This window comes from Dendrobates tinctorius, unplaced genomic scaffold (genome assembly GCF_039654945.1).
Source record: "Dendrobates tinctorius isolate UK_male_01 unplaced genomic scaffold, ASM3965494v1 ptg000065l, whole genome shotgun sequence".
Classification (NCBI taxonomy): Eukaryota; Metazoa; Chordata; class Amphibia; order Anura; family Dendrobatidae; genus Dendrobates; species Dendrobates tinctorius.
Window position 1 is genome coordinate 5,066,130 of NW_027361733.1, and position 27,076 is coordinate 5,093,205.

The window sequence follows — 27,076 nt, forward strand, 5'->3', positions numbered from 1 at the left end:
AAATTCTTTTAGACTCGGCTTGCATTTTTCACACTGTAGTACGTGTGCCGACCCGGTGGGGTGGTCCCTTTTCATGAACGAAAAGACTGGAGTCAGACGCAGATGAACGTTCAATCAGGCCCTCTTTATTGGGTGTCTTCTCCGACATTCACAGCAATACGATAGCTCCTGCACATTGGCCTGGGTACCTGTCACCTCCTCCTTCTCCTGTTTGCAACAGGCCCTCTAGGTTCTTTCACTGTGGCTGCCGTTAGGCCCACGGCCACAGCGCTTCCCCTGGTCGAGTCCGTCTGTCCACTGCGACACTTACTACCTCTTCGGTGTCCAGCCATCCGGTACCCCAGACTTCCTCTGTTTGCAGCTGTCCTGTCAGGGCCACCCCCGACTGACTGACTCTCTGGGACTCTCCCTCCTTTTATTCCCTTAGGGCCCCGTCACACATAGCGACTCACCAGCGATCCCAACAACGATATCAACGTGTCAGGATCGCTGGTGAGTCGCTACATGATCGCTGGTGAGCTGTCAAACAGGCAGCTTCACCAGCGATCAGGACCAGCGACGCCGAGCGCGCGGCGTCGCTGTGTTCGTTAGTTACCAGCGCGCTGATGCAGGGAGCTGGTAACTAAGATACACATCGGGTTTCTAAGGGACGTGCGTCACTTAGAAACCCGATGTGTACCTTAGTTACCGGCAGGGCCGGACTGGGACAAAAAAGCAGCCCTGCCACACAAACCCCACCAGCCGACAAACTATAACACTCCTCACCCCGATCAGTGAATTTTTACTATACTTTGTCGTGCCCCTCACTCTCCTAAAAGGAGATATTTGAAGAACCACATGTGAATGGCGCCACAGTGCATATGATCGACTGCAGCTGCATTTACATGGTGCTCTACAGAGCTCTGATTTTCAGGATCATGGGGGTCCCAGCAGTCAGATCTCTAGCTATTGGAAAGTTATCTCCTATCCAGAGGAGAAGGGATTGCTCTGGATAATCCATTTAAACAGCTTTTCCAATATTTTACTTTTATTTGGCCATAGTAATATTGAAAAACTAAACCAATATTGACCCTCCCAAAGTTCAAAGTCGCCTCTTCGACAACAAGACAGGAAAAGTGGGTAGTGTGCAGTGCATACAGGTTTTTGTGGGCCCCAGATGAAAGAGTCTAAGTGGCCCCTTTAACACATACGACAATTCATAACGCACAGATACAGCAAAGAAATATAGGTATACAATGCCAAAGATTTCACTTCTTACATTACATCAGTGATATCAATAGGTCAGAAACCAGACAGTATAGTCCTCCATACAGAATAATGAGCCCCACATATTGCTCCATTCATAATAATGAGCCCCATATAATGCTCCATACAGTATTATGGGTACCCCATAGTGCTCCATACAGAATAATGAGCCCCATATAGTGCTCCATACAGTATTATGGACCCATATATTGCTCCATTCATAATAATGAGCCCCATATAATGCTCCATACAGAATAATGAGCCCCATATATTGCTCCATACAGTATAATGAACCCCATATATTACTCCATACAGAATAATGAGCCCCATATATTGCTCCATACAGAATGAGCCCCATATAATTCTCCATACAGTATAATGAGCCCCATATAATGCTCAATACAATATAATGAGCCCCATATAATGCTCCATACAAAATAATGAGCCCCATATAATGCTCCATATAATGTTCCATACAGAATAATGAGCCCCATATAATGCTCCATACAGTATTTTGGGTACCACATAGTCCTCCATACAGTGTAATGAGGCCCATATATTGCTCCATACAGAATAATAAGCCCCATGTAATGCTCCATACAGTATAATGAGCCCAATATAATGCTAAATACAGTATAATGAGCCCCATATATTGCTCCATACAGAATGATAAGCCCCAAATAATGCTCCATACAGAATATTAAGGCCCATATATTGCTCCATAAAGAATAATAAGCCCCATATAGTGCTCCATACAGTATTATGAGTACCACATAGTGCTCCATACAGTATATTGCGCCCCATATATTGCTCCATACAGCATTGTGGGTACCACATAGTGCTCCATACAGTACTATGAGCCCCATACATTGCTCCATATAGAATAATGAGCCACATAGATTGCTCCATACAGAATAATGATCCCCATATATTGCTCCAAGCAGTATACTGAGACCCATATAATGCCCCAAACACTATAATGAGCCCCATATAATGCTCCAAACAGTGTAATGAGCCCCATATATAACTCCATACAGTATAATGAGCCCTATACCTTGCTCCATACCGAATGGGCCCCACATAATGGTCCATACAGAATAAGTTCCATATAATGCTCCATACTTTATATGATGGGCCCTATATATTGCTCCAAGCAGAATGGGCTCCATGTAATGCTCCACATATAATGGACCCCATGTGAAGCTCCATATATAATGGGCCCAATATGATGCTCCATATATAATGGGACCCATATGATGTTCCAGTATATAATGGGCCCCATATTATGCTTCAGCATAATGGGCCCCATATGATGCTCATTACATAATGTTCCTCATATTATGCTCCAGTATATGATGGGCCCTATATGATGCTCCATTATATGATGGGACCCATATATTGCTCAAAACATTTAAAAAAAAAATAAAATCCTGCTCTCTCCTCGCTGGCCACTGCTTTGCTCCGGACCCCTAAATGTCGGCGTCTTCCGGCGGGGAGGGGTGGATTCTTTATTAGCCCATGTGGCAACATTTCAGTTCCACAGCAGAGAAAAGTTATGTTATGGATCTGAAACATTGCCACATGGGCTAATAAAGAGTCTGCCACTTTTTTCACAATTTATCAGAGTAATATATATATATGTATATCATATACACACACACACTTACACACACGTACTCACATACACACACGTACTCACACACGCATACGTGCTCACATACACACACATGCTCACATACACACACACACATGCTCACATACACACACACACGTGCTCACATACACACACGTACACACATGCTCACATACACACACACACGTACTCACGTACACACGTACTCACATACACACACACACACACACGTGCTCACATACACACACACGTATTCACACACACATGTACATCTCCAGCACAGGCCGCAAACCACCCTCTTTCCTGCCGGCTGTGACACATATACACACATAATAAGCGCAGATACTAAGAATTATGTATACAGGATAGAAGTAAGTATACACAGCTCCACAATATATACTGTGGTAAGGAATATAGAGTGGAGCTGTATATATAGTATATAGTGGGGCTCACCCTCGCAGACATGCTCATAGCCATGCATGCAGACATGCACACAGAGACGCTCGCACACACTCACTTAGGTAAGTACAAAGACATGCTTATAGACACTCTTATAAACGCACACACACAGACAGACATGCTTATAAACAATCGCACGGAGACTCGCATGCATGCAGGCAGATACACGCAAGCAAACACGCATGCAGATATGCATGCAGGCACGCAAGCAAACACACAAGCAGACATGCACACAAGCAAGCACGCACGCAAGCAGACATGCAGTCTAGCTTGCTGGCATGCTTATAGAAATGATTATAAACACGCATGCAGACATGCTTATAGACACAGACACGCTTGCAACACTCATAAGACACACTTATAGACATGCTTATAGACATGCTAACATGCATAAACGCACATAGACAGGCACACAGACACTCAAGCACGCATGCAGACATTCTTATAGACACACCCACAGACACGCTTGCAACACGCATAAGACATAGACATGCGTATAGACATGCTCACATGCATACACGCACATAGACAGGCACACAGACACTCATGCACGCATGCAGACACACAGATATATATATATACATGCACTCACATACACAGGGGCGTATCTAGAGGGGGGCAGCCGGAGCAGTTGCAGGGGGCGCAATCCGGGCCGCAATGCAGCGGTCCGCAGTGTCCTCCCTGGCGGCTGTGTTCTGCCGCCCCCCCTGGCCTGAGAGTCGGCGGTTCTCTGCCGGCTCCAAGGGAACAATTGTACTGGCGTCTGTATAGATGCCAGTACAATTGCAGCTCTGACCGCCGGGCCAGAGCGACGTCAGCAGCGTGACATGTCATGTGATCACGCTGCTGACGTCACTCCCCGGCGCCCAGAGTGCTCAGTGAACGCTCATCGCTGGTGGTAAGTGTGCTCCAATGTGGAGCTGAAGAAACCACCGAAGATGAGGGGTGTTAATGTGTGGCGATGGGGTTAATGAGTGGAGATGAGATTAATGTGGGGATGGGGATTAATGTGTGGGGGGGTTAAAGAGTTGGGATGGGGTCAATGGATGGGGGTTAATGAGTGGGGATGGGGGTTACTATGTGGGGGGTTAAAGAGTGGGGATGGGGGTTACTGTGTGGGGGGAGTTAGTGTGGGGGGGTTAATGTGGGGATGGGGCTTAATGTGGGGATGGGGGTTAATGAGTGGGGGGTTAATGAGTGGGGATGGGGGTTACTGTGTGGGGGGGTTAAAGAGTGGGGATGGGGTTAATGTGTGGGGGGGTTAAAGAGTGGGGATGGGGGTTACTGTGTGGGGTGTGGGGGGGTTAAAGAGTGGGGATGGGGGTTACTGTGTGGGGGGGTTAAAGAGTGGGGATGGGGGTTACTGTGGGGGGGTTAAAGAGTGGGGATGGGGGTTACTGTGTGGGGGGGTTAAAGAGTGGGGATGGGGTTATTGTGTGGGGGGTTAATGAGTGGGGATGGGGGTTAATGTGTGGGGGATTTGGAGTGGGGGGTACATAATGTGTTGGGGGATTTGGGAGTATGGACGGGGGGTTAATGAGTGGGGATGGAATTAATGAGTGGGGATGGGGGTTATTGTTTGGGGGGTTAATGAGTGGGGGGTACATAATGTGGGGGGATTTGGGAGTGAGGATTGGGGTTATTGTGTGGGGGATTTGGAGTGGGGATGGGGGTTAATGAGTGGGGATGGGGTTAATGTGTGGGGGATTTGGAGTGGGGGGTACATAATGTGTGGGGGGGATTTGGGAGTGGGGATGGGGGGTTATTTAATGTGTGTGGGGGATTTGGGAGTGGGGATGGGGGGTTATTTAATGTGTGTGAGGGATTTGGGAGTGGGGATGGGGGTTATTTAATGTGTGTGAGGGATTTGGAGTGTGGATGGGGGGTTATTTAATGTGTGTGAGGGATTTGGAGTGTGGATGGGGGGTTACTTAATGTGTGTGAGGGATTTGGAGTGTGGATGGGGGGTTACTTAATGTGTGTGAGGGATTTGGAGTGTGGATGGGGGTTACTTAATGTGTGTGAGGGATTTGGAGTGGGGATGGGGGGTTATTTAATGTGTGTGAGGGATTTGGAGTGGGGATGGGGGGATTTAGTGTGTGTGGGGAGATTTGAGGACACAGAGTATGTATGAGGAAACAGTATGGGGGTTGGGTGCAGACAGTATGGGGAGCGAACGGGTTAATGTATGTGGACACAGTATGGGGAGTCAGGGGTATGTGTGAGCAGACAGTATAGAGAGTGAGGGGGTAAATATATGATGAGACCGTATGGTGAACAGAGGGATGTTAGAGGAGGGAGGGGAATAGTGTGAGGTGACAGTATACTGCAGACATTTTTATTTAGGAGCATTATAATGACACTTCTATCTTTAAGGGGATCGGGTGGAGATTTGCTGCAGAAGACCGGAGAAGATGAAAGTCTGCAGAGACGAGATGTGGATGAGAAAACTCATCATGGGGTTTGGACAAGAAGAAGAAAAGGAGAACGACTCCAGAGACGTCATCTATAAGGTACTTGAATGTAAATATTATTTGTGCTACTGACTTATTCTCATGTTTTTATTTGTTAGGAACATTAAAGGGGTTCTCCAGGTTTGTGCTGAGTCTGCAGTCATTCTATGTGACTGCAGACTTCTGAATTCTCACAGTGCTCACTGAACGCTGTTAGGATTCTCTCATGCCGGTAATTTACATACATGCGGTCACATGCTGACTAGACATGTGTGGCCTCACTCCATGAAAATGAACGGAGTGAGGCCGGGCATGTCTAGTCAGAATGTGGCCAGAAGTATATAAATCACATACCTGTGCTGACATGACTGTACATCGGCAAGGGAGAATCCTAAAAGTGTGCAGTGCATTCGCTGTGAGAATTCAGAAGCTGCAATGTCAGGATTCAGCTCTGCAGGTTCCAGTGTCATCACATGGACACGTCACTCATATGCGATTTTCATACTTGACAACGAGCTTCTCATCCTGCTTTCAGTTTTTTACTGAACATTGAGAGCATTAGGAAGAGCAGCTCGTGGGTACATGGCTAAGTGTGCAAGTCGCATATGTACTTGGGGGGGGGGGGGGGGGGCGCTGAACCAAATTCTTGCCCCGGGTGCCAGGAAGCCTAGATACGCCATACATATTTGGACTTATATACAAAAAAATGTTATAAAATTCATATCTACAGACATAAACATACAGAATTAACATACATGAACACACTTATTAGGGGAGGAGTTTTTTTTTTAACCTTCCCCTGACTTTTCTCACATGATCCTTCCTTTGATGTTCCTCTCCAGCAGATAGCAGTGCAGGGCACTGCTGCATTATATCATTTAGCAGACAGGGCGGTGTCTGTCTGCTGGCTGTGATGCAGCCGGGCCAGCACATAAGATTTAAATGCGCAGTGCTGGCCCGAGGGAAGAAGCAGCCGGTCTTGTGTCCCTGCACAGTGTTGGAGGAGCCACCTGGGGGGCATATGCCCCTCTGCAGAGCAGTGGATCCCTGGCTGGGGCTGGTGGTGAGTAGCGCAGGGAAAAAAAAACTGCTTTGACACTGGTACTGGCCAGCGTCAGACTGAAGAGCCCTGCGCGCATCACGGCGGCCCTTTCAAACTTGTGACTGAAGGTCCTGTGTGCGCGCACTCCTGCTTGCACACACTGACAGAGGGCCGCCGCGGCTCGTCAAGACAGCGCGTGCAAGGAGAGAGCGCGCTTGCACAGGGCCTCTGGTAAGATGTTTTAAAGGGTCGGCGGCACACTTTGCTACATAGCCGCCAGCCCACCGGGAATCTGCCTGGTTCGCCAGATTATCAATCCGGGCCTGGTTACCAGCTCCCTGGTAACTGGTTACCAGCGCTGGTAACTAAGGTACACAGAGGGTTTCTAAGCACAGCGCTGTGCTTAGAAACCCGGCGTTTACCTTAGTTACCAGCTGAACACTTGTCTCCCGCCTGTCACACGCAGCGATGCGTGCTGACCAGCGGGAGACCAGCGACCAAAAAAATGTCCAGGGCTTTCCAACAGCGCTCAGCGATACCGGCAGGGGGGGGCGGTCGCTGATCGCTGTCACACACAGCGATCTCGCTGGTGAGATCGCTGTTATGTCACAAAACTTGTGACTCAGCACAAGTGTGCTGACGGGGCCCTTACTTTGAAATTCCACATCTCAGTCCCCATAACTCCGCCCACCATGACTTTGCGTTTCCTAGCTTCAGCTGCTGTTAGGTCCTTTAGTCACTGTCCTGAATACCCCTGTAGTGGCCAAAACGCAGTACTACACTGTAACTAATTCTTGCTGTTTTCACCAAACGCGTATACAAGTTATAATAAATCATTGTACACTGCACATTTTACATTTTATCTTTCTTCCATTAGACAGGTCCACACATCAGTCCACCCTCCTACAACACTATTAGAGGTCACAATGTTATATGATTTATATGAAACTTTTATTTTGTGCTGCTCTACGGTTGTCCAGATGCAGCCTGTAATGTACAGATTGAGGTTTTAATCCTGGTTGTCACAATTAACAGATTTTTATCACTCCCCCACTCTATATTTGTAGTGATGATCCTAAGCATATATCATATAAAAACTTTGTAATATTGATGGGACTGGGGACACTCACCTCCAGGTCATTGAAGAACAGATGAGTGTCTGCAAGGTTGAAGATCATCTCCTCCATCATGAGACCTACCCGCACTGATGTGGTCGTATCCTGGGAGGAGAAAGACACACGTAAGGTAGTCATCAGTATATAACAAAACAAAGATGAAGATAGTCATCAGCACATAACAAGACTTAGATGAGGATAGTCATCAGCACACAACAAGACATAGGTGAGGATAGTCATCAGTATATAACAAGACAGGTGAGGATACTCATCATGTGCACATAACAAGACATAGGTGTGGATAGTCATCAGCGCATAACAAGATATAGGTGAGGACAGTCATCAGCAAAAAAACATAACATAGGTAAGGTTAGTCATCAGCACATAACAAGATATAGGTGAGGACAGTCATCAGCAAAAAAACATAACATAGGTAAGGTTAGTCATCAGCACATAACAAGATATAGGTGAGGACAGTCATCAGCAATAAAACATAACATAGGTAAGGTTAGTCATCAGCACATAACAAGATATAGGTGAGGATTTTCATTAGCATATAGCAAGACACAGATGAGGATAGTCATCAGCAAACAACAAGACATACGTGAGGATAGTTATTAGCACATGACTATCCTCACCTATGTCTTGTTATCAGTACATAACAAGACACAGATGAGGATAGTCATCAGCAAACAACAAAACATAGGTGAGGATAGTCATCAGTACATAACGAGACATAGGTGTGGATAGTCATCATTATATAACAAGACATAGGTGAGAATAGTCATCAGTATATAACGAGACACAGGTGAGGATAGTCATCAGTATATAACGAGACACAGGTGAGGATAGTCATCAGTATATAACGAGACACAGGTGAGGATAGTCATCAGTATATAATGAGACATAGGTGAGGATAGTCATCAGTACATAACAAGACATAGGTGAGGATAGTCATCAGTACATAAGACATAGATGAGGATAGTCATCAGTATATAACGAGACATAGGTGAGGATAGTCATCAGTATATAACGAGACATAGGTGAGGAAAGTCATCAGTACATAACGAGACATAGGTGAGGATAGTCATCAGTACATAACGAGACATAGGTGAGGATAGTCATCAGTACATAACGAGACATAGGTGAGGATAGTCATCAGTACATAACGAGACATAGGTGAGGATAGTCATCAGTACATAAGACACAGGTGAGGATAGTCATCAGTACATAAGACACAGGTGAGGATAGTCATCAGTATATTACGAGACATAGGTGAGGATAGTCATCAGTATATAACGAGACATAGGTGTGGATAGTCATCATTATATAACAAGACATAGGTGAGAATAGTCATCAGTATATAACGAGACACAGGTGAGGATAGTCATCAGCAAACAACGAGACATAGGTGAGGATAGTCATCAGTACATAACAAGACATAGATGAGGATAGTCATCATTATATAACAAGATAGGTGAGGATAGTCATCAGTATATAACGAGACATAGGTGAGGATAGTCATCAGTATATAACGAGACACAGGTGAGGATAGTCATCAGTATATAACGAGACATAGGTGAGGATAGTCATCAGTACATAACGAGACATAGGTGAGGATAGTCATCAGTACATAACGAGACATAGGTGAGGATAGTCATCAGTACATAACGAGACATAGGTGAGGATAGTCATCAGTACATAAGACACAGGTGAGGATAGTCATCAGTATATAACGAGACACAGGTGAGGATAGTCATCAGTATATAACGAGACACAGGTGAGGATAGTCATCAGTATATAATGAGACATAGGTGAGGATAGTCATCAGTACATAACAAGACGTAGGTGAGGATAGTCATCAGTACATAAGACATAGATGAGGATAGTCATCAGTATATAACGAGACATAGGTGAGGATAGTCATCAGTATATAACGAGACATAGGTGAGGAAAGTCATCAGTATGTAATGAGACATAGGTGAGGATAGTCATCAGTATATAACGAGACATAGTTGAGGATAGTCATCAGTACAAAGCAAGACATAGGTGAGGCTAGTCATCAGTGTATAACGAGACATAGGTGAGGATAGTCATCAGTACATAACGAGACATAGGTGAGGATAGTCATCAGTACATAAGACATAGGTGAGGATAGTCATCAGTGTATAACGAGACATAGGTGAGGATAGTCATCAGTACATAATGAGACATAGGTGAGGATAGTCATCAGTACATAACGAGGCATAGGTGAGGATAGTCATCAGTACATAACAAGACATAAGTGAGGATAGTCATCAGTACATAAGACATAGGTGAGGATAGTCATCAGTATATAATGAGACATAGGTGAGGATAGTCATCAGTATATAACGAGACATAGGTGAGGATAGTCATCAGTACATAGCAAGACATAGGTGAGGCTAGTCATCAGTGTATAACGAGACATAGGTGAGGATAGTCATCAGTACATAATGAGACATAGGTGAGTATAGTCATCAGTACATAACAAGACAGGTGTGGATAATCATCAGCGCATAACAAAATATAGGTGTGGATACTCATCAGCGCATAACAAAATATAGGTGTGGATACTCATCAGCGCATAACAAGATATAGGTGAGGACAGTCATCAGCAAAAAACATAACATAGGTAAGGATAATCATCAGCAAACAACAAGACACAGATGAGGATAGTCATCAGTACATAACAAGACATAGGTGTGGATAGTCATCAGTATATAAGACATAGGTGAGGATAGTCATCAGTATATAACGAGACATAGGTGTGGATAGTCATCAGTATATAATGAGACATAGGTGAGGATAGTCATCAGTACATAACGAGACATAGGTGTGGATAGTCATAAGTATATAATGAGACATAGGTGAGGATAGTCATCAGTACATAACGAGACATAGGTGAGGATAGTCATAAGTATATAACGAGACATAGGTGTGGATAGTCATCAGTATATAACGAGACATAGGTGTGGATAGTCATCAGTATATAACGAGACATAGGTGAGGATAGTCATCAGTATATAATGAGACATAGGTGAGGATAGTCATCAGTACATAACGAGACATAGGTGAGGATAGTCATCAGTATATAACGAGACATAGGTGTGGATAGTCATCAGTATATAATGAGACATAGGTGAGGATAGTCATCAGTATATAACGAGACATAGGTGAGGATAGTCATCAGTATATAACGAGACATAGGTGAGGATAGTCATCAGTACATAACGAGACATAGGTGAGGATAGTCATCAGTATATAACGAGACATAGGTGAGGATAGTCATCAGTATATAACGAGACATAGGTGAGGATAGTGATCAGCACATAACGACATAGGTGAGGCTAGTCATCAGCATATAACAAGATATAGATGAGGATAGTCATCAGTATATAACGAGACATAGGTGAAGATAGTCATCAGTATATAACAAGACAAAGGTGAAGACAGTCATCAGCAAAAAAACAACATAGGTAAGGATAGTCATCAGCACATAACAAGATATAGGTGAGGATTTTCAATAGCATATAACAAGACACAGATAAGGATAGTCATCAGCAAACAACAAGACATACGTGAGGATAGTTATTAGCACATAACAAGACAGGTGAGGATAGTCATTAGTACATAACAAGACACAGATGAGGATAGTCATCAGCAAACAACAAGACATAGATGAGGATAGTCATCAGCAAACAACAAGACATAGATGAGGATAGTCATCAGCAAACAACAAGACATAGATGAGGATAGTCATCAGTATATAACAAGACAGATGAGGATAGTCATCATTATATAACAAGACATAGGTGAGTATAGTCATCAGCAAACAACAAGACATAAATGAGGATAGTCATCAGCACACAAAAAGACATAGATGAGGATAGTCATCAGTACATAAGACATAGATGAGGATAGTCCTCAGTACATAACAAGACATAGGTGAGGACAGTCATTCACTCATTAAAAGACAGCAAAATGTATAATATGATTCTGCACTGAAAAAAGAAATCAAAGGCAAGAAAAAAAAACTTCCCCTTCCTCTCAATCAGGACATTTCTCCACTTTTCTTTACTTATTTGATCCTTTTTAGTGACTTTAGTATTTGTGTCTTGTTTTCTATTCATTTTGTGATTCTAAATTCTCTTTTTTAAAAAAATCTTTCTTGATTTTTACTCCACAACTTTGCTTATCTAGATTTTTTTTTTAACTGATTCATGAAATGAGAATTTTTAGAAAGTTCAATTTTTTTTGGACACACCTCACTCCAGTCTTTGGCTGAATTAAAGTTTTGGGCAGATTTTTACTTTTTGCTGTACACTAACGTGAAACATTCCAAATGGTTTTGTGTTAAATAGTTGCAAAAAGAACAAAAGGCAAAAATAAAGAGATTGATGCTGTGCAAAATTTATGAACCGTCTGCGCCATTTTGAAGAATATGGCTCAAAAAAGTCAACGAATACCACCTGACAACACATGAGAGAGGACCTTAAAAAAACTCTGCAGATGCTGAATTGTGGCCACTGTTATAAAGGACCAGATCTTCATTATCTGCAGAATATGGAACAGCTGCTGCTAGAGAATCATATTCCCCAGTCCTGATAAATCCAGGTAGCAGTGGCACTCCTTGTTAAAGTGGCTGACCTATGAGGGGTTCTATTAGTTTTTGTGGTCTCAGCTTCATGTGTGGCCGCAGTATATAAACTCTTCAGCGTGAATCCCCCCACAGACTGCGCTCCACGGCTCGGGGGGGGGTCAACAGAGCAGGATCTGAGTGCGTTTCAATCAACTCTGCGGCGGTGGTGCCTCATCTGCACGGTAACCTAATTATTACGCATTCTTGGCGCAGTGAATGTTAATTAGAGAAGGATGCTTGTGGTTTCAGCATATGGATGAGTCATGGAGGCTGCAGGTTCTGGGGATGAAGGGTCCTGTGGGGGTCTTATAGTTTTGCCCCTTAAGATCTACAGGTTATTCTAAGATTACGATTCATTGAAATCTGAACAAACATTTTCCCACCAGATTTTACTTTTCTAGATTATATTTTCTCTCCCTCTATGTATATATTTTTCTATAAGTCTCCGACATTAGACCTGTAAAGCGGTAAGTTTCTTTGCTAATGATGACGAATGTACGTAAAATACATGGGGGACATGTCCTTGGGGGCCCCTCCACTTCTGACGCACGCCCGCCTCTCCCCCAATGTTCAGACTTGCTGTCTGTGAGCGGCTTCCAGTAAACCTGCGTCTCGTTGTCTGGATTCTCTCCTGTTTACTTATGTTCCAATTACTCTGACATTCAAGAGGCGAGGACAATGCGGATACAAGTCCACACGTTAGAGGCTTTTGTAAGTATTTCATGAGAGCCGCCCCCCCCTGTCTATTCTGCTGCCAACTACCTGTTGAGAATGTGCGCAAATAATGACACTGCCACAAGGATGAAGGTATTAATTATGTGTATTTATTAAATCAGACCGCTATTCTGTGGAGCTTATCTCCCGGAGATGTCAGCCAAGGGTTAGAGACGGATTAAGAGACAATCAGCAGCTTTTTCTGCGCTGCACCCCCTCCTCCGCCTTGTGGTTTTACCTGCACAAATAGAAAGTGCTGCAAATATCAGACAGCGCCGTCCCTTTAATTGCACTTAATTACTTAGGAACTCGCGGGCCTCAGACTTGTTCTGCTGGTTGTGGAACACGTCTAGATCAATAGTCACTAACCTCTCTGGTTGATGTGGAACTACAACTTCCAGCAAACCCTGCTCATAGGGAAATATCATGCTTGGAGTAGTAGCTTTACAACAGGCAATGAGCTGTAACACAGGTATTCGGATGCAGTGACACAGAAGCACAGAACAGTGGTTAACAAATACTCGTTTTAAAAGTACAGGGGTAACCTCCTCGCAGGGAGCAACAAGTAATAAACAGATAAAGGGTGAGGGGTAAATGGGGAAAGATTAATTCAGAATGGCAGTCTATAGATTAATTCAACTTAGCGTGACTTGGTTGTCGTTTCCTGTTCCTGAGTCAGATAGTTGATGGCTGCTGGCTGAGGCTGGTGCTGAGTTCTTCCGGCTTCCCTGCCTAACAAGTTGGCCTCACTTCTGGTGGCAGCGGGCCATCACCAGTCTTACCCGCTGAGCCCCTAGTCCGTTATGCTGCAGGGCAGCAGAGTGGAGTCTACAGCAATCCACCGAAACCTGGGAGTCCTCGCTGCACGTGGCTGCGATCACTACTTTCCCCCAGCCTAGCGTCGGTCCTCTCTGACTCCTTTCTCTTTAGTGGGAAGCGCCGTTCTTTTCCCGCGCAAACCCTTTTATACCTCCCTGGCTAGACACGCCCTTCTACACAGGTTAAGGGTCTGCTCTGTCTCTAATTTCCTTTCCCCCTGCAACAGTAGGTTAAGTCCCAGCAGTTCCAGACCTGATGCCCTGGCAGCATCCACAGCCCAGTCTTCTCCTCTACAGAGCCACAGGATGGAGACCACTGATCTAGAACATTTATTGTTCCACAGATCAATATTCATTGTGTCCTTCATTGTATCGACACTATTTCTTGTATTCTACATAAAATAACTGAAGGGTCCTCCTCATCAGTCTGGCAATACTGCAGGACAATCAAGTTGGCTGCTATTACAGCTCCAAAATTGGGTGTCTTTTTTTGTGCATTATTTTTACAAAGCTCCACAATTATTCAACCTGCCTCGGTCTCCCGGTGTCGACAGATCATTCTCTAACTTTCTGCGAACTTCAGGATCACATCCCTTTTGGCAGCTCTCAGACAACTCCCCTATCCACCAAATTTTGATCTCATTGTTTCTTTGTATGTTATCCTTGCAGCAAAAAAATAATTTTCAATTATCTGTAGAGTTTTACAATTCCCCTATCACCATCAGTCTATATTATCAGTGAGAGCTGTGTGCAGATATTTCAGTGTATTGTTCAATGTATTCTTCCCTGCATCCAGTTTCTAAGAGCTGATGTGGAGCAGCCTATCACAAGCAGAAAGCAGAAGAGATGTGTTGAAACTGCATTATATAAGATATAACAAGACTCAGTGTATAATGTGATGTACCTTCACACTACAAAAACACCACAATGTAAGTCGTGGGGTTGGGTGTCGGCAGAACAGTGTCACTGATACATCACTATTGCCATTAGATATTGCTAAAATAAAGTGCACTGTAGTGAGACTCAACCCATTCTGCAAAGTCAGTGGCATTGTGGGAAATGTAGTTTGCGCTAGGTGAACTATAGTAGAGGGGAAGAAGGCATCAATGTGACAACCCACAAATGACACACACATCAACACAGGTGCACACAAGTCAAACACAACATCATGTATACAATTTTTTGTTTAACTAACCTATATATTTTTTGCTTTAACTGACCTAACAAAATGAAAAAATATATACTAAAGTGTCTTTTTAAAGAGGACCTGTCACATGCTAAAAAACTTGAGTCAAATACCTTGTAGAAATCCATAATAAGGAAGGAGGGGTAAAAGTGCATGCCCCAGAGAAGACTGAAGAAACGCACAATTGAATTGTAAGCAGAGATTTCACATACTGCGCTCCAAAAGCAACAAATATAAATATCTCTGCAAAGGAGAGAGGCAATGCAAAATGGAAAAGAGTGGCAGAATCAGGGGAGCTCAGGGATTTTGACAAAGGTATTTGATTCAATTTTTGCCTGGTCGTCTTTAACATGGATTTCAGTAACATGAATTTTGCCATATCTGACAGCCTCACTACATGTTTATGAGGACTGGGTTCATGTGTTGCAGCCACATGATTATGCAGTTACATGGCAGATAATTGTATGACCATTAAAAATTACTCGGCTTTCCGTTTTGGTCAAGTTCTAAAACTGTGCTGATATGCCTTCATGCTTTGGGCTGCTTCAAAATATGATTTGAACACAGAACAAAGAAGTTTGAAATGTTACTATTATATTATAATTTTCATTGATAAAGGATCCCGTAGTAACAGCATGTTGAGGCCTTGTGAGGACAGTGTGACGCCTGGGGTGGTCGCAGGGCTGTGAGATTGGGATGCAGCATGTAAATTTATGTAATTTGTTCATAGTCTGCCATGGTGGCTCCATCGCTGACCGGCTGTAAATTTCTTACCATTATTTCAGTGCGGACTTTATAATTTATGACTACCTCAAATCTTACAAAGAAGTCAAAGCGGGGAGGCCAAGGATAAGATTTCCCATGGATTTATACTGCGGCATGAACTCCAAATATTCCTTAAAAAGCATAATTAATAAAAAGGGAGAGAAGTTGTTGCCTTTTTGGAGCCGCGCTTGCATTTTTTTGAGTTTGGTCCCAGTTTTGGAGAAGTGCTTTTTGATTAAGTTCAGAAGATTTTGCCTTTGCGCTGCCCATTAAAACACACGCACACATAAAGTTGAGTGACATCTTTGGAGTGTGGGGCCGCCAGCGTCTTGCCAAGAGATAATTTCACTGGATGTTTATGGGACAGCGAGCCCTGGGACATCACTGACACCCAGCTAATGCACTCTGGCAGGTAATGTTTGACTTTTAGAGCTGGCGGACGGCCAGGAGAATACTTTAGTGCAGCGGCGGTGAAGGAACATGTCGCAACCCGTGGCATTCTCACAGTGTAAAGAACCACTTGTGGCTCCTCCACACTTTAGTGTGAAAATGTAATGAATGGATCAAGATGACATCAGGATCTTACATGGAGGATTATATATGCGGAGCTCTATGTTCTACCATCCTGACTGCTATATATACACACAAAGACACTACCCATAGGGTATATGACAGGTGATCTCCCGAAGAAAGTGTCCTTAAAATCTCGTATGTAATAATTAATCACGTTCAGATCGTTTTTATCTCCTCCTTATAGAAGTCCAAACTTATTTTTCTTATCTTACCTATTATTTTTCCCATCAATTTTATTTTTTAGACAGGATGAATTGTCATTTTCCATGTCACCATTTTGGATACATCTCAAATAACTTTTATTATTTTTTTTTTCTTTCAGATTTATTGTAACGGGGTTCACTATTCTGTAACCATATTATTTTAGCTTTATTCTGTGGAGCCTTATGAATATCAAAAGACCAACTTTTTTTTTATGTTTTCTAAACATATTTTTTTTTGTTCATTTTAGGACCCAGAATATTTTTTTCTTTGCACATGGATAGAGCTTTATAAAGTTTTTTTTTCTGTGCATTTTTATTTTTACCTTAATAAAGGACTTTTTTTTTGTAGGGAAAAGGCATTTCTGTTAATTTTTTTTTTCAACAACTCAAATTTTTTATTTTCCAGTCCCAAAAATGGACATGAACCTGCAATCCGCTAATAGACAGACCAGGAGGTCTCACAATGATCTTGGAGTCCCTTTCAAATAGGGAGGTGCTCCAGAGCAGGGAGTCATGGGATAATAATAATAATAATAATAATAATAATAATCTTTATATAGCACCAACATATTCCGCAGCGCTTTCCAGACATTATCATCGCTGTCCCCGATGGGGCTCACAATCTAGATTCCCTATCAGTATGTCTTTGGAATGGTAATAATGCGGCATCTGTGGCTGGGATCTAAGAATTCTGAAGCCGCTCGTCCTCGGCCCTCAATGGTCTATTAGCACTGCATTAGATATGTGTAGTATATAGTAAAGTGGATAAGCACTGAACTTTAAGGCCTCATTCATACTGCCTTTTTTTTGCATATGAGAGCTATCAGTATTTTTCACGGATAGGATTTGTACCTGTGATTGTCTATGGGGCCATTCTCATGTATGTCATTTTCTGCTGAGACATGTCCGATTTTGACCTGAGGGTCGGATCACAATTGTCATTGCAAATCTATGAGTCTTTGAAAAAATTGGACAGCAATCGGATGCTATTCGAATGGGACCCAATTTTCAAGGAGTGCTAAATCAGAAAAAAATTTTTTTCATGTTTGAGAAAAACTGATGACCCTTGGACCAAACTCTGATGACACTTGGATAAAGCTCTGGCCCCCCCAAAAAAATTGATCCATTTTTCTTGTACGTGAACAAAAATGGACGCCTGGAAGAGGCCTTAGGGTAAAATGAAAAATCTGTCTGCGCAGAATGGCCTCAACGTATGAACCGAAACCCTTCATGGTCCTGGAATCTGTGAGGAGCGGGTTAATGGCAGGTGTCACTCCCATTGTCCTCCTCCGCTCAGGTAACCAGCTCATGATGAGAGGATTAACTGCAATGTTTTCCATCCTCTCCGGAGATAAGAAGTGAGCACACAAAGAATGGCCGCAGAGACAGGCGTGGGAACATGATCACCTGGTTATTCACTCAGATCACAGAGGAGACAAAAATCTGCAATTTCCAAAAAGAAGTGTGAACAGACTGTAAAATTAGATTGTGAGCTCCTGGGCTCAGAGGCTGATGTGAAAGGTGACAATATCTGTACGATGCCGTGGAATATCTTACAACACAAAATAATCAATGGCTTCCAACATATGGCTCTCCAATTATTGTGAAACTACAATTCTCAACATGTCCTAACAATTATTGGCTGGAGATCCTGCTGTCCTCAATCCAAGCACCATATAAGGAGCTGGTGATCAGCGAGCGCTCATCAGTTGTCCATCAGCTGTCCAGTTTTGGGCACCACATTTTAAAAAAGACATCAACAAACTGGAGCAAGTTCAGAAAAGAGCAACCAGAATGGTGACCGGTCTGCAAACCCTGTCTTATGAGGAAAGGTTGCAGGATTTGGGAATGTTTAGTTTGCAAAAGAGAAGACTGAGAGGAGACTTAATAGCTGTCTACAAATATCTAAAGGGCTGTCACATTGTAGAAGGATCAACTTTATTCTCATTTGCACAAGGAAAGACTAGAAGCAATGGGATGAAACTGAATGGGAGGAGACACAGATTAGATATTAGAAAAAACTTTTTGACAGTTAGAGTGATCAATGAGTGGAACAGGCTGCCACGAGAAGTGGTGAGTTCTCCTTCAATGGAAGTCTTCAAACAGAGGCTGGACAGACATCTGACTGGGATGATTTAGCGAATCCTGCTTTGAGCAGGGGGTTGGACCAGATGGCCCAGGAGGTCCCTTCCAACTCTACGATTCTATGATTCTATGATTCATTTTTTACATTTTTAAAGTTATCAATTGCACCAAAAAGTCTCATAGACCCAAATGTGACAATAAGGGCCTGATTCAATATTACATTTCTGCCTTTTTTTGTTTGCACCAAACCCATCTTTCCATCTATGCCTTCTTTTATATGCGCTCACCCTGGATTTTTTTTTTTAGTTCCCCACTTTGGACGAGGATAAAGATTTGCAGATGTTTTCATTTGATTCACTATTTGTAACTTTTCGAAGTGTTGCAAAATTCATCGAAAATTTACTTCAGCCCTCTCCCCACAATTTTATATACACCAGCAATTTTTTTACATTTGGGAAAAGGGGACTTTTTGGTTATGAAATATCACAAAAAAAAGGTTAAAAACAAAAAAAATGACAAATTTGGACTTTGTGCAAAAGATTCATGAACCGCGTGCGCCTTTTTGATGAATTTGGCACAAAAAAGTCATCGAAGATTACAATATAAAAAAGTGACAAAAGAGACTTGTGCCCGTTTATTAGTTGCCATTCACCGCGCATAGTTTAATAGATCTGTAAGCTTTAAGGTGAAGCTTCCTACAGCTACGGATAGTGGGAACCCGATGCACAACTTGCCAGGAAGCCAAGGAGGGTGGCACCAGGTAAATACTCAGGGGCAGACATACCACTGGAGCAACCTTTGCAGCCACACAGGGGCCCAAGAGGTATGCGGGCTCACATCCAGCTCATGGATTTGTGCATTATGCTGAGTTTTTGGACAGTAAGGGGCCCATATACTGTTCTTGCACAGTTTACTAGGGAAGAAGACGCAGAGGTAGCATTACATTTAACAGGATTTCGCACAAGGAAGGTAAATCGCTGTTTAGTAATTCTGTCCTTTTGCCCCTAAGCGGGGATGATGGCGTGTAGATCCCATGGGAATGTGAGCACAGAACTTGCCAAACCGAGAGCCTATTATTCCCTCTCCAAAAGCCCACTCTTATCCATGACCAAAACTCTATTTATAAAGCACAAAAGCCGCTCGGTTCTCCAAATCAGCAATTTGCCGTGCGCTCTCAGTCGACACTTAAATCATACTTATTAATCTTAAGAGCCCCGTGGAATATAATTGAAAGGCACCGAGAGTAAGTGGGGAGGACGGGACAGCCAAGACACGGGCTGAGTGCTTCTCTTGGCATCAAGTGATTAAAGGGGTTATTCCATCAATCATTCTCATACCAAAAATCCAAAAATGCTGGTAAGAGCCGCTAGCAAGTAATTTGTAGTGATTCTACCGCAAAAAAGACCATTATCACCACATGTACTACTACTGTGTACAGCAAGAAAATGTCACAAATCTTCTCTGGAATCAGGAGGAATATGGCAAACACTGTTCTATACTATGCTCCATACAATTAATCTGACATTTAATGGTGGGTCAATCTCTTCTACGGTTAAATAATGGCATAACAGGAGCAATCGCTATAAGGGCTCGTGCACATAGCTGTATTTTCAGTCCAAGTGCGATTCGACAAAACATAGGATCGCACTTGGAACAATGTTATTCTATGGGGCCGTGCACATGTCCAATTTTTTTTTGAAACCGAGCCCGACTGAAGAAAAAGTCGCTGCATACCCAAGTTTGATCTGATGTTTGGATTGCATATGGCCATGCAAGTCAATGAATCCATGGAAACCATGAGCGTGCACTCAGATGACATCCGAGAGCAGTCAGATTTCTACCGACTAACAGAATGGAGTATTTTTTTCTCTGACCACAGTGTGATTAGCATCATCGACCCGATTTTCTCGGATGAGAAATAAACGGTTGTGTGACGCTACTCTAAGAGAGTGGGAGAGATGAATAAAGAAAAAAGTGATGGAGAAAATGAAAGAGAATAAGAAGGCAATGAAGTGATAGAAGAAAAAGAAAGGAGCTGAAAAGAGAAAGGAAAGAGCAAAACAGATGGAAAGGAGGGAACAAAAAGAAAGGAGACAAAAAGAGAAAAAAAGAAATGAAGAAAGAAAGAAAGAAAGAAAGAAAGAAAGAGAGAAAAAAAGGAGATAGGGAGTAAGGGAAGGAAAGTATAAGGCCAAGTTCATATCACATCTATTGGGGCTTCCCTCTAAAGCCCTGAAAAACAGGAATAGGACTGACCCCCGACAGACCCAAACTTTCTGCTTGTCTAACTCTGTTCCACACGGTTTATCTTTTAAAGCGGGCACATAAGCATGGTGTACGACGGAGCCACAAGCTTGTGGCCAGAACATGGTGTGCACAAAGCATAAAATCTTTAAAAAAGAAAGTGAAGGATAGTGAGAAAGAAACAGAGAGCGAGAAAAGATTGGGACGGAGACAGAAAGAAAAAGGTCAGAGATTATATAGGAGAGAGATTAAGAAAAAAGAGTATGAGAAATAAAGGGGAGAAAGAAAAAAGAAAGAGAAAAAAGAGAAGAAAAACTGAGAAAAGAGAGAATAAGGGAGATGGAGGTTGAAGGGTAGTGGCAGAACGTAGAAGAGGAGAGTGAGAACGAAAGAAGGAGTGAAATGCAAAGAGAAAGAAAGAGATACAGTATAAGAGAAGAGCAAAATGGGCGATTGCTTGGTCTATTGCTTGTCCTCCTGCTCCACCATGCACACCTCGACACACAGTTTGGCAGAGTGTGCTCATGTTTTCACATGGAGTGCAAAAAGTTTGGGCATTGATGTTTTTTCCCCACGACATCTTCAGTTGGGGAGAGTCCTCATACACCTACGATAGTGAGCCAGTCCTACATACTGGCAGGGTTTGACTGACATTTCTCTATTGTGTATGAGGGCCTTAAAATTGCATTTTTAGCCATAACTTTACATAGTAAAAAGACATTAGTCCATCCAGTTCAGCCTATAACTTTGAGAGAGTGAACTTCTTAATAATGATAATTAGTTGGTTATTAGTTGTGTAACTCTCACATTCTCACAGCCTTGTACAAGCAAATCATAACCAAACTTTGTCCATATTGTCCTCATCCTTTAACCCCTTAGTGACAGAGCCAATTTGGTACTTCAACATATCCCACTGATTCTTAGACTGTTTTTTGGTGTATTGTACGTCATGTGGTAAAATTTCTTCGCTATAATTTGCGTTTATTTATGAAAAAATGGAAATTTGGCAACAATTTTGAAAATTTTGCAATTTTCAAACATCTAATTTTGGTACCCTTAACCCCTTTACCGCCAAGGGTGATTTGCATGTTAATGCCCCGGCCAATTTTTACAATTCTGACCACTGTCCCTTTATGAGGTAATAACTCTGGAATGCTTCCATGGATCCTGGTGATTCTGACAATATTTTCTCATCACATATTGCATGTCATGTGGTAAAATTTCTTTGATATAACTTGCGATTATTTGTGAAAAAATGGAAATTTGGCGAAAATTTCGCAATTTTTCAACTTTGAATTTTCATGCCCTTTAAATCACAGAGATATGGCACACAAAATACTTAATAAGTAGTTACATTTCCCACATGTTTACTTTACATCAGCACAATTTTGGAACCAAAATTTTTATTCTTAGGAAGTTATAAGTGTTAATAGTTAACCAGCGATTCCTTTTTTGGGGGGGACCACATCACATTTGAAGTCACTTTGAGGGGTCTATATGATAGAAAATACCCAAAAGTTAAACAATTCTAAAAAACTGCACCCCTCAAGGTGCTCAAAACCACATTCAAGAAGATTATTAACCCTTCAGGTGCTTCACAGAAATTTTTTGAATGTTTAAAAAAAAATGAACATTTAACTTTTTTTCACAAAAAAATTACTTCAGGTCCAATTTTTTTATTTTCCCAAGGGTACAAAAGTTATTGTGCAATTTGTCCTGAGTATGTTGATACCCCATATGTGGGGGGAACCACTGTTTTGGCGCATGGCAGAGCTCAGAAGGGAAGGAGCGCCGTTTGACTTTTTCAACGCAAAATTGGCTGGAATTGAGATCGGATGCCATGTCGCGTTTGGAGAGCCCCTGATGTGCCCAAACAGTGGAAATCCCCCAATTCTAACTCCAACCCTAACCCCAACACACCCCTAACCCTAATCCCAACCCTATCCATAACCCTAATGGGAAAGTGGAAATAAATACATTTTTTAAATTTTATTATTTTTTCCTAACTAAGGAGGTGATAAAAGGGGGTTTGATTTACTATTTATAGCGGGTTTTTATGTTTCGCAGCTGTCACACGCTAAAAGATGCTTTTTATTGCATCACAACATTTTGAAACCTATAATTTTTGCATATTTTGGCCCACAGAGTCATGTGAGGTCTTATTTTTTGCAATTACAGCGATGCCTGACTTATATCTTTTTTTATGTTTTAGCGCTTTTATACAATAAAAACAATTTTATATAAAAAATAAATTATTTCTACATCGCTTTATTCTGTGAACTATAACTTTTTTATTTTTTTGCTGATGACGCTATATGGCAGCTCATTTTTTGTGGGACAAGATGACGTTTTCAGTGGTACTATGTTTATTTATATTCGTCTTTTTGATCGCTTGTTATTTCACTTTTTGTTCAGCGGTATGATGATAAAGCATTGTTTTTTTGCCTTTTTTAAGGGGATCACTAAAGAGGTTAACTAATGGGACAGTTTTATAGGGTGGGTCGTTACGGACGCGGCAATACTAAATGTGTACTTTTATTGTTTTTTTTTACATAAAGAAATGTATTTATTGGGGGAATATTTATCTTTTCTTTATTTAGGATTTTTTTTTAATATATTTTTTTTTCTTCACTTTTTTACTTTGTCCCAGGGTGGGACATCACTGTATTATATCAGATTGCTGATCTGACACTTTGCAGAGCAAATCTGCAGAGCCATCTGACAGGCAGTGCAGGATGCTTCTCAGCGCCTCCTCTCAGCAGGCACTGACAAGCCACCTCCCTGAAAGACCCGGAAGTACCCTGCAGCCATCTTGAATCTGGAGTCCTGCAGGAAGGAGGCCCTCGGAACAACGTAATCACATTGCGTTGTTCTGAGTGTTTCAGGGAAGCACGCAGGGCGCTTCCCTATGCTTCCCTATGCCCCTGGAACACTGCAATCATGCTTGATCGTAGTGTGCCAGGGGTTAACGTGTCGGGAGCAGTCCATTACCACTCCTGGCACATAGTGCCGGGTGTCAGCTGTGATATACAGCTGACACCCATCCGCGATCGCGTATGACGTACTATCCTGTCCATGGGCATTCAGGCCCAGGGCACCTGGACAGAATAGTACATCATATGTCAGAAAAGGGTTAAATCAGAGAGTGGTGTTACACAAAATAGTTAATAAATATCTAATACATTTCCCACATGTCTACTTTACATCAGCACAATTTTGGAAACGTAATTTTTTTTGTTAGGACGTTATAAGGGTTAAAAGCTGACCAGCGATTTCTCATTTTTCCCACAAAATTTACAAAGCCATTTTTTTTAGGGACCACCTCACACTTGAACTGATTTTGGGGGGGGGGTCTATATAACAGAAAATACCCAAAAGTGACACCATTCTAAAAAAAAGTGCAGCCCTCAAGGTGTGCAAAACCACATTCTTGAAGTTGATTAACACTTCAGGTGAGTCACAAGAACTAAAGCAATGTGGAAGGAACCAATTTTTTTATTTTTACAAGGGTATCAGAATAAAATGAACCACACACTATTTGGGTGCATGGCAGGGTTCAGAAGGGAGGGAGCACCCTTTAACTTTTTGAACGCAAAATTGGCTGGAATCAATGTGCGCCATGTCATGTTTGGAGACCCGCTGATGTACCTAAACAGTGCAACCCCCCAATTCTAAGTCCAACCCTAACCCCAAAACACCCCTTACCCTAATCATATCCCTAACCACAACCCTAACCCCAACACACCCCTAACCTTAATCCCAACTCTAACTGTACTCCCAACCATAACCACAACGCTAGCCCAACCCTAACATTAGCCCAACCCTAACCCTACCCTAACTTTATCCCAACCTTAACTTTAGCCCAACCCTAACTTTAGCCCAACCCTAATTTTTGTCCAACCCTAACCCTAATGGAAAAATGGAAATACATTTTTTTATTTTTTGATTTTTTACCTAACTAAGGGATTGATAAAGGGGGGTTGATAAAGAGGGGTTGATTTACTATTTTGTTATTTTGATCACTGTGATAGGGTCTATCACAGTGATCAAAATGAACTAATAGGAAAAATTTCATATTGTTTCCGGGAGCCGGCCGGCAGATCTCGGCGGGTGCACTGCGCATACGCTCGCCATTTTCTTCCTGGAAGAAGACGACGCTGGTAGGGGGGCTTCACGTGGGGAGGCAGGGACACAGGAGGTAACGGGGTGGATCGGGGGACCCCCATTTCTCCTCTGATGTGCAATCACATCAGAGTTAACAACGGCGATTGCAACACTGGGGCCAGTAAAAACCGACCCAAATCATGTTCTCTGGGGTCTCCACTACCCCAAGATAAATTCTGATTTTGGGGGCACTATACACTTATCTCAGCGACGTTAAAAAGTGGCGCTGAGGCATGAGTACACTTAATTGCCGCCTTTAAAAGGCGTATTGGCGGTCGTTAAGGGGTTAAGCCGGTAAGCTCTCGAAGGGGCTGTAGTTGTGTAAGTAAGGGATAGGACTGGGCTCTTTTAAGTCCCCGTCTCACATAGCGAGATCGCTAGCGAGATCGCTAAAGCGTCACCGATTTTGTGACGCAACAGCGATCTCGCCTGCAATCTCGCTACATGTGACACATAGCGGCGACCGGCCCCCCCTGCTGGATATAGTTGATTGTGCTCGAATGTCCTGGGCCATTTTTTCATCGTTGGCGTCCCGCTGGCCAGCATGCATCGCTGTGTTTGACGCCGATGAGCGACCTCGTTGGCGACACAGAACTCAGGGATGCAGGCTGGAATCATTCAGAATAGCTGCTGTGTGACAAGGTACCAACGCCCGCCGAGGTCGTTATACAGATCACCGGATTGTTGCTACGTCGCTGAGGAGATCTGCCTGTTTGGCAGCTTACTAGCGACCATTTAGCGACGCACCAGCGATCCTTACCAGGTCGTATCGTTGTCGGGATTGCTGGTGCGTCGCTATGTGAAACGGGAGCCTTAGCCCCAGTATCGCTAGTTAGTTATCACACCAGGATAACTGAAGGAAAACATACAGTCTTGGCCGAAAGTGTTGGCACCCATGAAATTGTTCTAGAAAATGAAGTATTTCTCCCAGAAAATTATTGTAATTACACAATTTTTGTTAAGCACGTTTACTTTCTTTGTGTGTATTGGAAAAAACACAGAATAAATGTCACGAACACCGCACCGAACTTGCTCACTGAGCCAGTGCGCGTGTCCTGAGTAAAGCGAACTGTGCTCAAAGATACCTGTGGAGCGGGCAGCAGCCGAGTAGGTGCGTACTTCAGAACAGCAGGACCTGAAGCACGTGACTACTGGGGGCGTGGCCTAAGCTCCAGAGAGCTAGGAGCTGCAAGAGAACTCCTAGCAGGGTAACTGCGAGACAAAGTTACCAAGGGGCATAGACAGGGAGGATAGTCAGGATGTAGCCAATGAGTCATACCCAGAGATAGCTGCAAGGTACAAATGGGGCGAGCAGAGAGTAGTCAGATAACAGGCAACAAGTCATACACAGAGAGGATAGTGCAGTACAGAATCAACAGGCAAACTCACAACGGGGAACAGAACCGGGTCGGAACCATATAAACAAGCTATAACAACGAACAGGCACAGGCACACGGAGGTCACCACACTCGGCCAAAGGCAAAAGTATAACTGACAGGGATTGGAGCTTCCCAGGGGCTTAAGAGGCTCTCCCAGAACCAAAAAGAGGCCACAATCATCAACCCGAGGTGTGCAGGTCAAAACCTGCACTGAGCTCCAGACATTAACCCCTGACATGCAGCTCAAAAACCTGCACTGGGATCATGACAATAATGAGATAAAAAGGCAAATTGGACATAATTTTTAAACAAAACTCCCATAACGGGCTGGACAAAAT

The 27,076-nt window shown here is 42.9% G+C and overlaps 1 protein-coding gene across 6 annotated transcripts in view; it reads right to left on the bottom strand.

Moving 5' to 3' along the window:
- Nucleotides 1-27,076, bottom strand: part of EYA2 (EYA transcriptional coactivator and phosphatase 2) — a 340,732-nt gene that overhangs the window by 17,631 nt on the left and 296,025 nt on the right. For all 6 annotated transcript variants that reach the window (XM_073580561.1, XM_073580563.1, XM_073580558.1 and 3 more), the window contains one exon: nt 7,963-8,052. In XM_073580561.1, the coding sequence (XP_073436662.1) occupies nt 7,963-8,052 (90 nt within the window). The remainder of the gene's footprint in view (nt 1-7,962; nt 8,053-27,076) is intronic.